The sequence below is a fragment of the Castanea sativa genome, chromosome 4 (genome assembly GCF_040712315.1).
Source record: "Castanea sativa cultivar Marrone di Chiusa Pesio chromosome 4, ASM4071231v1".
In the NCBI taxonomy this organism is placed as follows: domain Eukaryota; kingdom Viridiplantae; phylum Streptophyta; class Magnoliopsida; order Fagales; family Fagaceae; genus Castanea; species Castanea sativa.
The window spans coordinates 35555312-35571136 of record NC_134016.1 but is presented as its reverse complement, the minus strand read 5'-3'; the positions used below and the strand labels follow the sequence as shown (position 1 = coordinate 35571136).

Genomic DNA, 15825 nt, shown 5'->3' with positions numbered 1-15825 from the left:
CCCCCCATGACCTTATGAAGCCATACGAGGCGTTTTACACATTTTTTGGGTAATGCCCATAAACCGATTCAAAGATTACATTCCCAACCCTTCACTACTGAGACCATAGGTGTTATAACAAAAATAACACAGCTTGAATAAGTATAATAGTTTGAGTGCTAAGCATCTCTTATTTTGACATAACCGATTCCTGTTCAAGCATATGTTATTCACTAAGGCTGTAGTTTTAGCTCTTACTTAACTTAAGAGCCCTATAGTAGGCAAACCCAGATGAATTATAATTACCAATATATAAAATTGAGAGACCAATATACAAAGTTCTTGGTGATTTTACAAGCCACTCATCAAGAATATAATGGTTTATTCATGATTCCTCAACACAATTTCTTCTAAAAGCCTTTCTTTCTCCTTTCTGCTGGATGCTTCTTTATCCTTATAAATCTTTTGACACTTGAGGAATTTAGGCCAAGCAATAAAAATAACCTGATTGGTAGCATTCATGACTAATCTTGTCTGTATAGGTGTTTTTCTAAAATTGACTGTCCTGGTGCAGGACACTAAAATAATTCATTGAGATTGTGTTGTAACAAATTACTCTTTTCAGGGACACTGATGAAAGACATTCATAGATCAACACCCTCATCAAGGCCTTCTGACCCAATCATCACATTTGAATAAATTTGCTAGTCAAACTTCTTTCTTCTTGCTTCAAAATCTTGAAATCCTTCCATCTAGAAGAATTTAAGGCTCAGTTGGGTTGAAATATACATGTTAATTTTGCTCAAATATAAAAAATAAATAAATTACACTGAATTTGGTGACTATGACATACCTGCTGAAATTGAACCATTAAAATAGGATTGCTATGCAGGGAGATATTCTGCAGAACTTTGCAGTCTTTCAGTAGATTTAGAGGTACCTGTCCAGAAATAAATACTAAATATCAATACAGGCATGTCCAGCTTGCATAACCAGACTAGAATGAAGGGATCAAAGAACCATTAATCCTATAACTACAGAATTCAAGTTTCTAACTTAATGATTAAATTTAAAGAGCATTCAGAAAATTGCTCAACTCTGCTTTTGACTGGCTATTACTGGCAAAAGTCCCGAAAGTATACACTATCACTGTCTTTAAGTGAAAAAGGTCCATCAAATGGTAGCCAGGAAGTTGCACTTTGGGGTGAATAGCATGTTCTGATTCTCTTCTTCAACCTACCCAATATATATTGTTTCTTTTAATTTCTTCGTCTGTGTTGACCTCAGGACAAAGTTAGCAAGTCCAACAGCTTTCAAGTTTGATAAAAGTAAAAGGGGTTTTATTGAAACTGTTTCGGGGAACTTTAGAGAAGATATACTTTGGGGTAGAAAGAAGAAGAGAAAACGACGAGTACAGCACCCAAGTAGATCAAGAAAGAAGGCGGGCTTCGGTATTAAGGAAGTTGGCCGGAGATCCACATGCATGTGTTAAAAGGGAGCGAGAGAGAGAGGTAAATACCTGGTTCACATTATTATTGTTTAAGCAAAATGACTTTACATGAATGAGATTGCAGATTGATGCAGGTAGATCTTCGATAAGATTATCTGAAAGGTCATCCAGAACATGAAGCTGTGAGCAGTGAAAAAAAAAATTACAACCATTGCACACAGCTGAAAAAGATAAAGGGATGTTTGGTACATGTACTTAAAAAAAATATGTTTTGTTGTTTGAAAATATGTGTGAAAATTCGTGTGGGTGAAAAAGTGTATGAAAATACATGTAATGTTGTTTAAAAACATGTTTTTTTTTTTAATGGCGTACCAAATACCCCTAAATTTCTCAGAACTCTTCAAATGACAATGAAAGATGACATGTGAAACACAGAAAGTAGAATCATTCCTACGAAAATGACGCTCTAACCTATAGACAGCTTGACAAATTCATTAGTTTCACAACACTTTGGCGAAGATAAAAGTAGCATGGCATAGAACAAGAAAAGTATTGAAATATGTAAAGCAAATTTAGGTCAATATGTCATGTGAAAAAAATGGCAGATGCCATTAGTTGAAGATTTAGCAGATTTATTCATCAGTAAGCTAAAAGTCTATGCACATGCAAAAATTATGACTTCAAATCTCAGAAATCTAGTGTTCAGATACACATTTATTCTAGTGCCTTAGTATATGCAATAGATTTAAAAAAAAAAAATTTGATAAGTAAAATTTTATTAATGAAAAGAAAACAAATCAGCGACTAGTCCTCAGGCAGTGTACTAGTCATGTACCAATTTTACAAAAAATTACAGAAATCCAAGAAATCTAAGAGATTAGAAAATTAATGACCACTCAATATGGCCATCCACTCATATAAAGTACATAAAAAGACCATCTTCACCGCCATCATAGGTCGTCCAATGCCTTCAAAAGTCCAATGATCCCTCTCCTTCCCAATGCTCCCCATAATTCAGAGAGGGATTGCATTCCAGATACCTCCATTCGGATGTATAGCAAACTGCTCCTTCAAACTTGCCAATAAATTTACCACTCTCTACCTTCCTTTTTACAATTATGTTCATTCTTGTAATTTAACGGACCTAGTACATTGCTTGACTTAAAAAATCGTTGTAAAGTGTGTTGCAACTTTGAAAGTAAATTTTTATATGTTGTCAATTCGAACAAATAACAGTTTATCCTGTAATCTTTGATTCAAAACAGAAGCACTGTTTCCATCAGAAATTGAAAAGCTCCCTCAGCACCAAGCAGTTGAGGTTTTATTGCTTATTTAAATGACAACTGTAATTAAAACTTATTTCATGGAAAGGGACTACAGTTCACATACACAACTGAATTTAACAATTCTTACCAGGCGCTGCTTGTTATTTAATTTTCTTGTATCCATAGGTATGTCAAACTGCAAAAATAAATTGAACTTAGTAGAAGACAGGTGTTAACTGTTTACAGCATGAATACTTCATTCTTTAGGGTTCATAAAAATTGTAGAAGAAGAAGAGGAACTCCTCACTTCTAAATCAAGTGCAGAAAACTGCGAGAACAAGCGCTGAAAGAGTCTCTTTCACCAAACTTAACTCAATGACTTGGGTACTTCATAGGAAACAAAGCATTACTATTTAATTGTGGGTTAAATCAAGAGTTTGTACAGATCTCTCTAGATCAAAAACTTCATTTGGGAATGCCTGTTGAAGAGATAAAAAGTATCCATGAGTAAAGTTGGTAACTCTTCAACAGGTATCATAGTCTTATAATCCACAAGTTCTATTTATAATTTTTCACAAATTGACAAGTATCAGTTTATGATGCTGTTTTTCTTATTATCATGCATAAACCAGTTCACCTTAGGATTGAACATATATCCATGTTGGTATTTATGCGTCTCTATGTTGTAACAATCGAAACATGCATTGACTACTTCAATTGCTAACACTATTGCATAAATCAAGCCACTGTATCCAATCATTTCTGTGTTGTCCAAGTTATGAAACCAAACTGAAAAGTTTAACCAATGACAACTTTGTATTCTCAACAATACGAGAACCCAATTCACTTCAATTAGAACTATCTTATACTTTAAATTACATACAATCCACACTAAATCAGAACCGTTAGAGCAATACCGAGTGACCTCCACTAAAAGAAACAAAACTTTTACAGTTTAAAACTCCACAACAGAGAACAAAACAAATACTTTGTCTGGTTCCACATGGCACACAAATATACATTTTTTTATAAGTAAAATACATAACAAACTCATTGCAATTTTTCTATATGAACATGGGCAGTGAGATGTGCAACAAGCATCAGCCAAGTTCGTTTTAGTAGTAGGCCAAGAATTGCAACAGCAGCCTGATTTAAGAGGCTTGATAGGAGTTGTTAGTAGTTTAGATCAGCAATAATTGGCTAGTGCACCTGTATGTAACTAGTTGAGCTGCTAGGTAGTATAGCAGCTTCTTGAATGTAACTGATTGGCTGTAACAGATTCTATTTCAAGTTAATTACTGGTTGTTGCAATAGGCGCAGCCTCTTAAGAAGTTATCAGCATAATAGACCATTGATCCATTGTATTTTACATTGAGTTTAGTGAATGAAATGCCAGCTGTTATGCTACTTTCAGAGAATAAACACACTGTGCACAGGTGTGTCCACCAATAAGCTACTCTAAGCAAACTCTTAATTCTTCATAAATCTTAGCATGGGCATGCCTGTTAACCTGCATCAGTGTTATACTTGATATCAAACTAAAACCCATTAATGGTAACAGAAATTTTGTCTTGCCGAAACAAATTTTGCATAATCATTCAATTAAAATTGATTTCTGTCATATCATTGAAAATCTCATTCGGATGAGCTTTACTTTCCTTTTAATCGTTCTCTTTATTTTTACATATTATTAATTGTCATAAGGTTGTCACTTCATAAGATTTCTACTGCTAGTTGATAATTTGTTTGTGGTTTTCTGTTTATTGACATGCATCCGAATTTACTTAGCTAATTGTTACACATTGTAGCCTGTTTAGTGAAATATTTTGGGATTGGGTAATATTGTTGTATAATTCCAGTAATTGATAATTTGTTTGTGGTATTCTGTTCACTGAGATGTCTGCTAGGTATAAATATTTTTGGCACACACATTGCTATAACTTACTTTGATGTGTGATAATTCAATTACCAATAAACACTTCAACAAGTTATGTCAAAATGTGTGCCAAATAGTTTATTCCTAAATTTTTTGAATCACAAAAGAAAGAGTGACCGAAAAATTCTGTGAAAATTTGTGTCAAATTTATGTGGCATCAAAATTTTTATTGAATTTTTCACTTTCTTTTCCTTTCGATGTTAGTGGTAAAGTCCATTTGATGTTAGTGGTAAAGTCCATTTGAGTGAAATTTTTTGTGCGTTTTAGTGTTGGTCTTGGATTGGGTTGTTTTTTTATACTGGTAATTCCCTTGGGCATAGCTAGACAGTATAACGAGAAAAAATAATTCTCTTGTATAAGAGGCCGATGCGGAAAGCTTTAGGAAGAGAAAGGAATTCTCTCGTTTGGTATTATGTTAGTTGGCTCAATTAAAAGGAATTTTACTGCTTGAGATATTGATTTAACTTTACACTTTTTTCCTAGGAACCAAACAGAACATGTGGGTTACTTTTCCCCTTTGATCCAAATGGTTTTGGCTAATGTACTTACATGTAGATTTTTCCAAAATTAGCGATTCATACTTGAAAAAAATTGATGTTGTAGTGGTGTCTAAGTTTATTGTTTGTAGTTAATCCAAAGTGAAAACGGTTGACTCAAGTATTTTAAAGGACCATGCAAACAGCAAACAACAAACACCAAAACCTATATTATAATAATGTTGATAATAAATCTTAACGCATTTCGACCACAAAGTTAACTAAGCTATGTTATAAAAGTTAATTAAAAGCATAGCAAAATAAACTTTAGCTGAACCCTAGCTATCATTGTATCAACATTCGAAACAAAAGTTAAACCCTATCACTGTATCAACATTCTTAAAACTAAATGCAGCTAGCTGTGAACAATTCTTTATTATGTCACTCAAATGCCCACTGGTTCTCCCTCCGAACTGCCTCTTCTTCTTCTGGGGTGTAATCATTCTTGATGTGAAATACATGGCGAATCTCTTCTATAGTCTTTCCCCTCATCATGTCTGCCACAGTCTTGCAGGTTAAATCCAACAACCCCTTAATATTCAAATAGTTAGCCGCCTGAAAATTGAAACAAATGGAAAGAAAAAAACTGGTCAATACAGCACAAAGTGCAAGCAATGCATACCATAATTATAAAAAAGATACTCAAGTGTGTAAACTACATCACAAACTATAAAAGACGAGAGTTCTAAGTTATAACCATATAGCAACCCTATCTATAAAACTAGAAATCAGAAATTGCCTTTTTAACTTCTTAGCAATTATCAAAGATTGTAATGGACTTATAAGCTTTAAGGTTCTAAATAGTAAATACAATTTCGTCAACCATCAAGAGAAAGATTACATATTTTCTCCTGATGAAACTAATTAAATTCATACAATACCCAGGAAATAACCACAAATTAAAACAAAAGGCAATAAGAACTGCAATTGTTACCCATTGTATCAAGCAATCTTTTGCAAATACTGTGACATCCAACTCGGAAAAGCAGCTTACAAAACATCAACCTCTCAATCAATGTTTATTTTATTTATCAATTAAGACAAAAAAAAAAAAAAATCATGAGCTCAACAACACCTAAACCAATAAGTAATAACAACCCCATTCAATTGCAATGAACCATATTGAAACACAAAACCACATTGATTAATATATTCTAACAATTTCTCTCTACTCCCCAAAAAAGAAAAAAGAAATTCAACTCAACCAAGCAAACAATACATGAAACACTAATACCACAAAATCATTACCTACAGAACCAACCAAACCCTAATTACATAACAAATTAACATAACAAAATCGTAGAGGCAGAGCTTAAGATAATCAACATATATCATCGAACAGAATATTATCTACCTTTTTAACTAAAAACAATAAAACATAACCCAATATTTTTCCTTCTCACCTCTTATTTTCTCAACATCAAAACACAAACTCAATGTTTTTTTTTTTTTTTAACGTAAGCAAAAAAAGACACATGCTAATCAAAGAAGACTGCAAAATATAATTAAAGAAAGACAAAATTTAACTACAAAATTAGTTTTAGCCTTAGGCTATAATCATACTCAATATCTTTTTATTGAAATTAAATTTTGATAAATTCACTATTAGATTACATCTTCTTCTTATATTCTTCATACTTGCAAACTTTTTAGAAAATTAAAAATTAATAGTTATGTTATCAATAAATTGTTTAAACTGCAAGTTTTTATAGTTTAAAATTATATGTGAAACATAAGCTTATAGATCATATAATAAATAATATCCGATTGACCCAAAATTTGTCATGTGTATTAAGAGCCTAAAAAATCATGCAATACAACAGTTAGATTTTCAAAATATGTAGTAATGTCTATTTTATTAAGTAAGGTTATAACCTTAGACCATAACCAATTTTATAACTAAACTTTGTCCATTAAAAAATAAAAAAATTTCAGCTCATTGGAAAAAAAAAAAAAAAAAAACCCTTTTAAGGCAAAGGAAAATAACATTATTATTATTTCAACTGAAATTCCTCGTGTTTTTTCTTGTCACCCTTTTGATTTCTAAAAATATGTATATTAAAGAAAACCACAAACAAATTTTGGATAACTACACGAAGCACAAAACAATCTATGAAAACAGTAAATGAATAAAAGTTTTTTTATCAACTCAAATTCCCCACGTTTTTCCTTATACCTAAAAAAAAAAAAAAACTTTTTTATCAACTACTCAACAAGTTCCTCACGTTTTTTCTTATACTTCTGTTCTCTCAGCTTCCAAACAAAAATCCAAAAAAAAAAAAAATCTTAAACAACAAGAATTGCACAACAACCCAAAAACACAACACAGTGAATGAAAACAGTAAAACAAAAGGTGAAACTGAAAGCAAGATATATAAAAGGGCAAAAGGGTTTGTTTTTACAGACCACTATGAGGTCGAAGAGGGTGTTCTGGTCGACCTTGACGAACTCGGCGTCCCAGGCAGCGAGCGGATCGTCACTTTTTTCATTCCCAGAACAGTAAGAAGTCTCGGGGTTGCCGGCCTCGACGTGCTTCTTGCAGTACTCGATAACGAGCGTGAGGATGTTGCTTGTCACGTTCGGCAATGGTATCTCCCTGTAGTCGTCTTCGAGCATGTGCTTTATCGTCTGTGACTCTGTCGCCACCTTCTCTTCCACCTCGAACGCCTCGCCGTCTGAGCTCCTCAGCGTTATTTTCTTCTCGGCACTCGTTGAAGAAGAAGACATTGTTGCTTTGTTTCACAGTTCACAAAGACGAGAGAGAAAGAGTTTGAGAGAGAGAGAGAGAGTTTGGAAGTTGTGGGTGAAAAGCGTGAAGGTGGTGAGGTCTTTATTTATAGGACTCCTATGTAATTTAATTTTGATAGGAATAGAACTCTCTTTTGATTGGCTGGATAAAAAAAAATTTGGAATTTCCGAGTCCGAGTAATATTAGAGTTTGTATGAATCATGGTAATTGGTAAAAAGGATTCCCATGAATTTTTTTTTGATAAGGACCTGATTGGTAATGAGATTTTTGTTTCTGTTTTTAAAACAGTATAAAAACAATTTTCAAAAACTTGAATTTAAAATTAGTTTTCAGATAATAATTTTTATATTATGGGTCCGTTTGAATAGAACTTATTGCTGAAAACTGAAAACTGAAAATACTGTAGCAAAATAATTTTAAAATGTGTGAATAGTACCGCGGGACCCATTTTTAATGAAAAAGTGGCTGAAAAGTAAAATTTGTGGGTCCGTGAACAGTGCACAAATGCACTGTTCATAGAAGACTTGGTTAACAACTGCGGCTGGGAAGGAAAAAAAAAAAAACTAAAGTCTGGACGCTAGACGCAGGACGCTGGACGCAACCTCCCAATCCAAACACACGCTATATGTGTTTGGCTCCCATTTTTAAGATCAATTTTCAAATACTAAAAACAAAAAATAATTGTTTAGAGGACTATTTCTATATCTGAGATTTTAAAAAAAAATTACAAAAAGTAATGTGTAGAAACTATAGATTACTTTTTTTTTTTTTTTTATAGTGATAAGGGAATATAGCTCATCATTTTTTTTAATGATAAGTTTCAAATTTGAAGTGTATAATTTCTTTTTATGATAAATATAAGCTATTTAATTTAAGAGATAAAAGAGTTTGAAAAAATATGTGGGGTCTACTGTTTTCAATTTATTTACAACTATGTCATTAAAAATATTTTTTGTATCCTAAAAACACCCTTTAGCGGTATTTAAAATACTGTTCAAAATTAGGAAAATATGATACAATTTTTTGAAAACTATATTTAGAAAATATTAGCTAAATAATAAATTCAAAAATGGGACCCACCATTTTATGGATTGCAAAATAAAAATATATATTTAAATACTCTTACGGTCTTACCAAACAAACATGCCCTAAATAACTCTAATTTTTATAAGGTTATTTTTTTTTCAAAGGTTTTTTTAATAAACATGAAATTAAATAGAGTAAAAATTTTGAGTCAATTGACAAAAACACATTAGTTTTTAGATAAATTATAAATTATATTTAACATAAAATAAATTATAAATAATTACCATAAAAAAACAAATTTTATTTAAACTTCTAAGTGATGCCAAAAAAATTTTATTGGAACATTAATTTGTAGATAAATTATAAATAATTATTTTATTTACAAAAATAAAATAATGAATGAATTTATATTAAATTTCTAAGTTACACCAATATATGTATATATAATAGCAACTACTCCTTAAGCCAACACGTGAAATTTGTTAAAACTTTCATATCATAATGGACACATGATATATGTTGAACTTCTTTCAGTTTCAAAAGAACAAAATTATTATTTTGCGAAAAAAAAATTATTAAAGATAATGTTTATAATTTTTTTTCCGATAGTGTTCACAATTTTTTTATATTATGTGTAAAATGTAAATAGATGTAAAAGTGTAGACATTGTGTTTAACATTTCACTTTCAAGAATGTATGATAAAACAATAATGGGTATACTACAAAGTGCATGGCCAAATAGTGTTCTTGGCTATTATTTTTTTTGGCTTTTGTGTCTTTTATAGAAAGCTAAAACCTTTATTATTGGTATTAATAGATTACTCAAAGTTTTATTGTTTTGAGTTAATTAAAAGCTATACCCCTTTTTTTTACATGTTTTCAATTAAATTATTTAAGGGTCTTTTTTTATTCTTCTTTTCATTTCAATCATTTTAATTTTATTCAAGTAGAACCGACCTTAGGCCTAGGCCATGGCCTAAGACCTCCTAACATAGAAAAGCCCCTAGATATGAGGTAGTAAGGTTTTTTTTTAGAATAAAAAAAATGCAAGTTAGGTGTACATTTTTCTTCCCACTCTTAAGAAGGCCTACAAAATTAGAGTTGATGATGTAGAAAATTATCAGTTGTGCATTCGTTTATATAGATGGATGATGACAAATTGTTCTGCCAATCAATTTGCAAGGAAGGACCACAAGAAGATAGAACACTAGTGTGGTGTTAGCCAAGGTCCTTCTGATGATTAAGTCAGATCAAGGTAACATGATTCACTTGCTTAAATTAAAGAGTTATAATGACTACTAGTTGTGAGTATGAAGTTGTGTACTTTTGTTTCTTCTAGTTGTGTGGGTTTTATTTATAGATCTAGTATTCATTATTTGAATGAATATCTACATTTATGGGTTTTCGTGTCGTTGGTCATGGATATTAGGCTTTTATTTCCTTTCAATGTTCATTCGTCTGTTGATACTCATATGTTACTCCTTGGTTGTTTCCTGCATTTAATGTCATTTATGGGTTCGTTCATCTGCCTAATAACCGATCGTTACGACCTACATTAAATAGCAAATGGATGGACAAATTCGTCTATTGATACCCATACGTTACTCCTCAGTTGTTTCCTGCATTTAATGTCATTTATGGGTTCGTTCGTCTGCCTGATGACTGACGGTTACGACCTGCATTAAATAGCATTTATGAATTCATCCATTGATTTGATGGATGATCTTGATGAATTTGCACTCATCAAGAATTATGCTAATATATTACTAGTTTTATTATATAGGTATTATAAATTGATATATCATCATTCTCAACAAAAAAAAAAAAAATGATGTCATTAATTACAAAAAGTAGTTCAATACTCATTTATTCTTTTGTTAAAGTGTCACTCATTGCCACATCAATTTGTAATATTTTGTAGTAAAATTTATAGTAACTTTAGTATTTTCTCCAAAACAAAAACTATGAATTAATATAAATACAACCCTATCACCATTAAGTAAATAAAAAATGTTAAAGCTAGTACAAATTTTACAACAACAATTTACAAACTGATGTGGCAAGAATATGATTAGTGTCACTTAAGCAATATAATAAATGAATGCTTAAATAATTTTTTTTATTGGTGACATGCCAATTTGTAAAACCTATATAGTAAGTATTACTAGCTCATTTTGGATGAATTGGTCATATTAATTAATAAGAATTAATAATTTATTTGAAATAAAAAATTATAATATAAAAAATAAACTAAATATTATTTAAGCGATATTTAGATATAAAAAGGTCTCTTTAAAATTTTAGCCGTAGGCCTCAAACTATGGGTAATTATTGAATACTTTCGGAGTACCATAAATGCGTATTCCCCTCTCTCACATAATTGTGGGTCCTACTAATTAAATTTATGATGTGACACACAATTTATGTGAGAGGAGGGAGTACGCATTTATGGTACTCCCGAAGTATTCAATAATTTTCCTCAAACTATTATGGGTTGACCATGCATTCAATATGGTTCCATCTAAAACCTCCATTATTTTTAGGAAAAATGTATTGTTTACATTTCAAAACGTTGCCATATTGGTTGGACTTACTTTTTTTTTTTTAAGGGAAAGAGTCAAAGTAGTATTATTCAAATAATTGGATGATCAAAAACAACAAAATGAGAAATGTCTGGTGGAACAAATTCCATCAACACTAACAAATGGGAAAATAACCTAGTTCTCCTGGCCAAGGCATAGGCTACAAAATTACCCAACCTCTTAGTATGAGAAAATGAATGAGTTTGTAGTGAACTCACAATAGACACTGAGTCTTTTACAATATGACCAATAGTTAAAAAGGAAAAGATAGCGGCTAAGAGAGCCTTACATACAACCTTTAAATCCCCTTCAAATATAGGATGATGGATACCTAGTTCAACAATGAATTTGGTAGCTCTTCGCACCACTAGAGCCTCTAGAACTTCTACTAATGAGGGTTGGCATATTTTCTAGGATAATGTAGCTATTACTTCACCTCTATCATTTTGGACAATCACCCCAATCTCGACTTTAGATGAGTCTTCGAAGATTGCCTCGGGTTGGGCTTACTTAATGATACAAATTATATTAGAAACAAATGAAAATTAAAGGATTGAAAGGGGGAAAAAGCCTCCAAGAATTAAATTGAAAATGTTTATTTTATAAATTGAAAAATTCTTAGTTTACTCTATAGACTAACACAAATGTATATAATATCGAACACTTTTATGCAAATATGTACAATATCATAAACTTTTGCATAAAATTGTATGATATTATATACATTTGTTTAGTCTACATTGTAAGACTTACATTGATAGTAAAATGTAAACCTATAATTACCCCAATAAATTTTAATTTCCATGATAAATGATGATTAATTGGCATGATTGTGAGCTACATTCAATAGCCAATGGGTTATAGTAAGATTGTATTTTAACTTACGTCGCTAGATTCATGAAGATGACAATTTTTTCCTACTGTGCAAAGGTGGTGGGGTGGGAGTAAGGCAAGATTTTTCTCCCACACCTTGGGGTGAGATGGGGTGGATTTAGGCTTTTTAGCCCCACCCCATGCCCATTCTATTAGTGGTACATATTTAGCTTGTATTATTACTAAGTATTTAAATGCATGAACATTAAAACCTTGTAGCTAAATTGGCACCTTCCCATGTACAGAGTGCTTAGGGGTTTAGGGGGAAAAGGGTTCCAGTTGTAATTATTTCTCAATAAAAAAAAAACATTGTCTTGTTAAATACTTTTGATAATAATATTCAATCCTTAGTAAAAATAGTTTGATTAAAATAAAAAATTTAATTTTAATCTGAAGTATATTTATATTAATGAAATAGTTTGGTTTTATATTAAAAAAATTGTAATAGGTTTGGGGCAGGATGTGATAGATTAACATGATGTAAAGATTTACGAGGCGAGGCCCTGTGAAACCCTAAGGGACGGGGATGGGGCTAGGCAGTTTGCCTTGCTATGCGGGGCTGGTTGGAATGAGGCAAGATAAAACCATGCAGGGTAGGGGTGAAGACCCCATCCTTTGGCTCCGCCTCGCCCCATTGCTATCCTTGAATTGCAATGAGTGTTCTTTATTCTTATTTGACAAACTTTTTAAATATAGATAAAATTTTATTCTTATTTCAACTTCACGACAAGTGTTCTTTATTCTTTTTTGAAAATAAGATACTTTTGTCTGATAAAAAGCAAAAAGAAAAATAAGAGACTTTAACTATTATGTTAATCCCAATTCTTTTTATCATTTGTCCAAGATATCATTTAGCTTTTTTCTAAGTGAAATTGAACCAAAGATCTCATATTCAAGAGACAGTTAAAAAAGGCAAAACTACACTATTAGTCCATGAAGTTTACCTTGTGTGCACAATTGGTTCCTCAAGTTTTCAGAATGAGCAATATAAGTCCTTCTGTTAACTTTCGTTAGTAGTTTTGCTTACGTGACTAATAGAATGATTGCTTATCATTTTTTAATAACGTGACATTTATTTTTATTTAAAAATTACAAAATGAATTTACATGTAAGAAACAATCTGACCTGTTTCAATCCAAATCTTAATCCTAATCTGGTACCAAAATAAAACTCATTTGCAATCTGATTTACAAACCCACGAGAGATATAAGGAGAGAGAGTGATTGAACAAGCCCAAGCCCTAGCCATTGTTGGCGATGTCACTGCCCCCCACCAAATAAGAGGTTAGATTAAGCCTAAACGTGATAAATCAAATACTTTCTAATAAACTTCTTGCAAAGGCTTATAGCTTATACTCTGGTTGTTGGGTAGTATATATTCCATCTCAGTGAACTAACTATTCAAGGGAATTTTATTAAAAAAAAAAAAAAAACTATTCAAGGGAAAAAAAGAAGAAATAAATAGCATGAAAGACATTTTAGAGAACGCTTACTATGTTATCAGAGATGCAGCCATTGGACATTTGGAAGCGTAAGGGTAAAAAGATTGAAGAAGAAATACACCACGATTGGCGGATCAACAATAACAACGGTGGATGTCAAAGAAGAAATAGGCTACCGTCTCCAACGGAGGGCAGCAACGTCGTAGGTGGTGGCTAGGGCTTGGGTTTGTTCAATCACTCTCTCTCCCCTTATCTCTCTCGTGGGTTTGTGAATCAGATTGCAAATGAGTTATATGTTCGTCTTAGGTTAGGATTAAGATTTGAATTGAAACGGGTCAAATTGTTTCTTATGTGTTAATGAGAATAATTTTATAATTAGCTCGTGATGGAATGAAAGGGAATGGATACAACGCTCCCATCAGTTTTATGGGTATTAAACCCCTCCTTGTAAACGTTTGCAGCCCCATCTCATACGTTGACGACGTTAGGCTAAAGGGAAGAAATTGACGACATTAGGCTGAAGGGAGATAGCTGACGACATGAAGCTAAAGGTTGTAAGTCGACGACCTTACTAGGAACAATGACATATGCTGACGACCTTATGAAAAAGACTACTCAGCAGGCTGACAGGAATAAAGGCTAAAGAAGACAAGCAAACCCGTCCATAACCTTGCTTGGTTTCCACGCATGCGTGTATAGGGAGAATTCTTGCGCCATACGCTTAACCTTAACTAAAAAGACTCCTATAAGGAAAATAGTTCTAAGAGATATGTAAAATCCACGAGTTACTCTCCTAGAAGGAGAGTACTTCTTGGCCAAGGCGCAGATTTCGGCCCTACACCACTATAAATACCCCAAAGCCCTCATAAATCAAGGTACGCATAATTCACCTCAGCTCTAGTATTTTAGAGTTGCGAATAAGAGATTTTCTCTAATTTGACCGTCGGAGTGTATTTGGCCAGTACCAGACCGATATTCCTCTTAAGGTCTTCAGCTTTCGTGTTGTGCAGGTTCTTCATCGGGAGTACGTGAGGACCGTGTGGCTTACTGACGATTTTCGGCATCATCATGTGTAAATTCATTTTGTAATTTTTAGATAAAAAGAAATGCCACATCATGAACAGAAGGACTTATATTACTTATTCTAAAAACTTGAGGGACCAATTGTGTTCACTTGAAATTTGAGGGACCAATTGTCCACGCATGGTAAACTTGAGGGACCAATATTGTAGTTTCGCCATTAAAAAAATACTTAACTATTAGAACTAACCAAACCTTGTGAACAATTAGAAAAATGACAAAATTTGTTATAGTCTAAGGCTGCAACCTTACTCAATATCTTTTTATTTGAGATGAATTTTAACAAATCTACCATTAAAGTACATCTTCTTATATCTTCCATGCTTGTAAAATTTCTAAAAAATTAATGATCAATAGTTATGTTATCAATAAATTGATTAAATTTAAAGTTTTCGTAATTTAAAATTATGCATAAAATATAAGTTTATAGATCATATAGTAAATAATATTCAGTTGACACAAAATTTGGTATGTGTATTAAAAGTATAAAGAACATGTAATTTAACAGTTATATTTTCAAAATATGTAGTGATATTTGTTTTATTGAAGAAAGTTGTAGCCTAAGACTACAATTAATTTTATAGCTAAAATTTGTTCATAAAATAAATATTACTACATATTTTGAAAATCTAATAATTGAATTGCATGTTTTTTATACTCTTAATACATATGTCAAATTTTATATTATTTACTAGATGATATATATTCTTAGAGAGATACTACGTTCACAACATTTTTACAACAAATCATAGGTGGTTAGTTGTTATTGGTTCAAATTTGAACCTAACATGAAGATTACTTTTTTGCCCCAACAATAACAACCCGTAACAATTTGCCACTTAGGATTTGTTGTAAAAATGTTATAGATATATCATTTCTCATATTCTTATATTTTATATATAATTTTA

At 31.8% G+C, this 15825-nt stretch overlaps 1 protein-coding gene across 1 annotated transcript; it reads right to left on the bottom strand.

Annotated features, from left to right (window-relative positions):
• Positions 1-5466: 5466 nt before the first annotated feature.
• On the bottom strand, positions 5467-7903 carry LOC142632286 (SKP1-like protein 1A). The gene is made up of 2 exons (XM_075806720.1): positions 7573-7903; positions 5467-5721 (listed from the first exon to the last, which is right to left on the bottom strand). Exons 1-2 carry the CDS (start codon positions 7891-7893, stop codon positions 5548-5550), a joined length of 495 nt encoding a protein of 164 aa, XP_075662835.1. The 5' UTR covers positions 7894-7903; the 3' UTR covers positions 5467-5547.
• Between the last annotated feature and the right edge of the window lie 7922 nt (positions 7904-15825).

Excerpts from the sequence above, each read along its gene's own strand:
- LOC142632286 (XM_075806720.1), bottom strand. The coding sequence starts at position 7,893 with ATGTCTTCTTCTTCAACGAGTGCCGAGAAGAAAATAACGCTGAGGAGC. Across the intron at positions 5,722-7,572 it reads CCCTCTTCGACCTCATAGTG|GCGGCTAACTATTTGAATAT; the intron begins GTCTGTAAAAAC and ends TTCAATTTTCAG.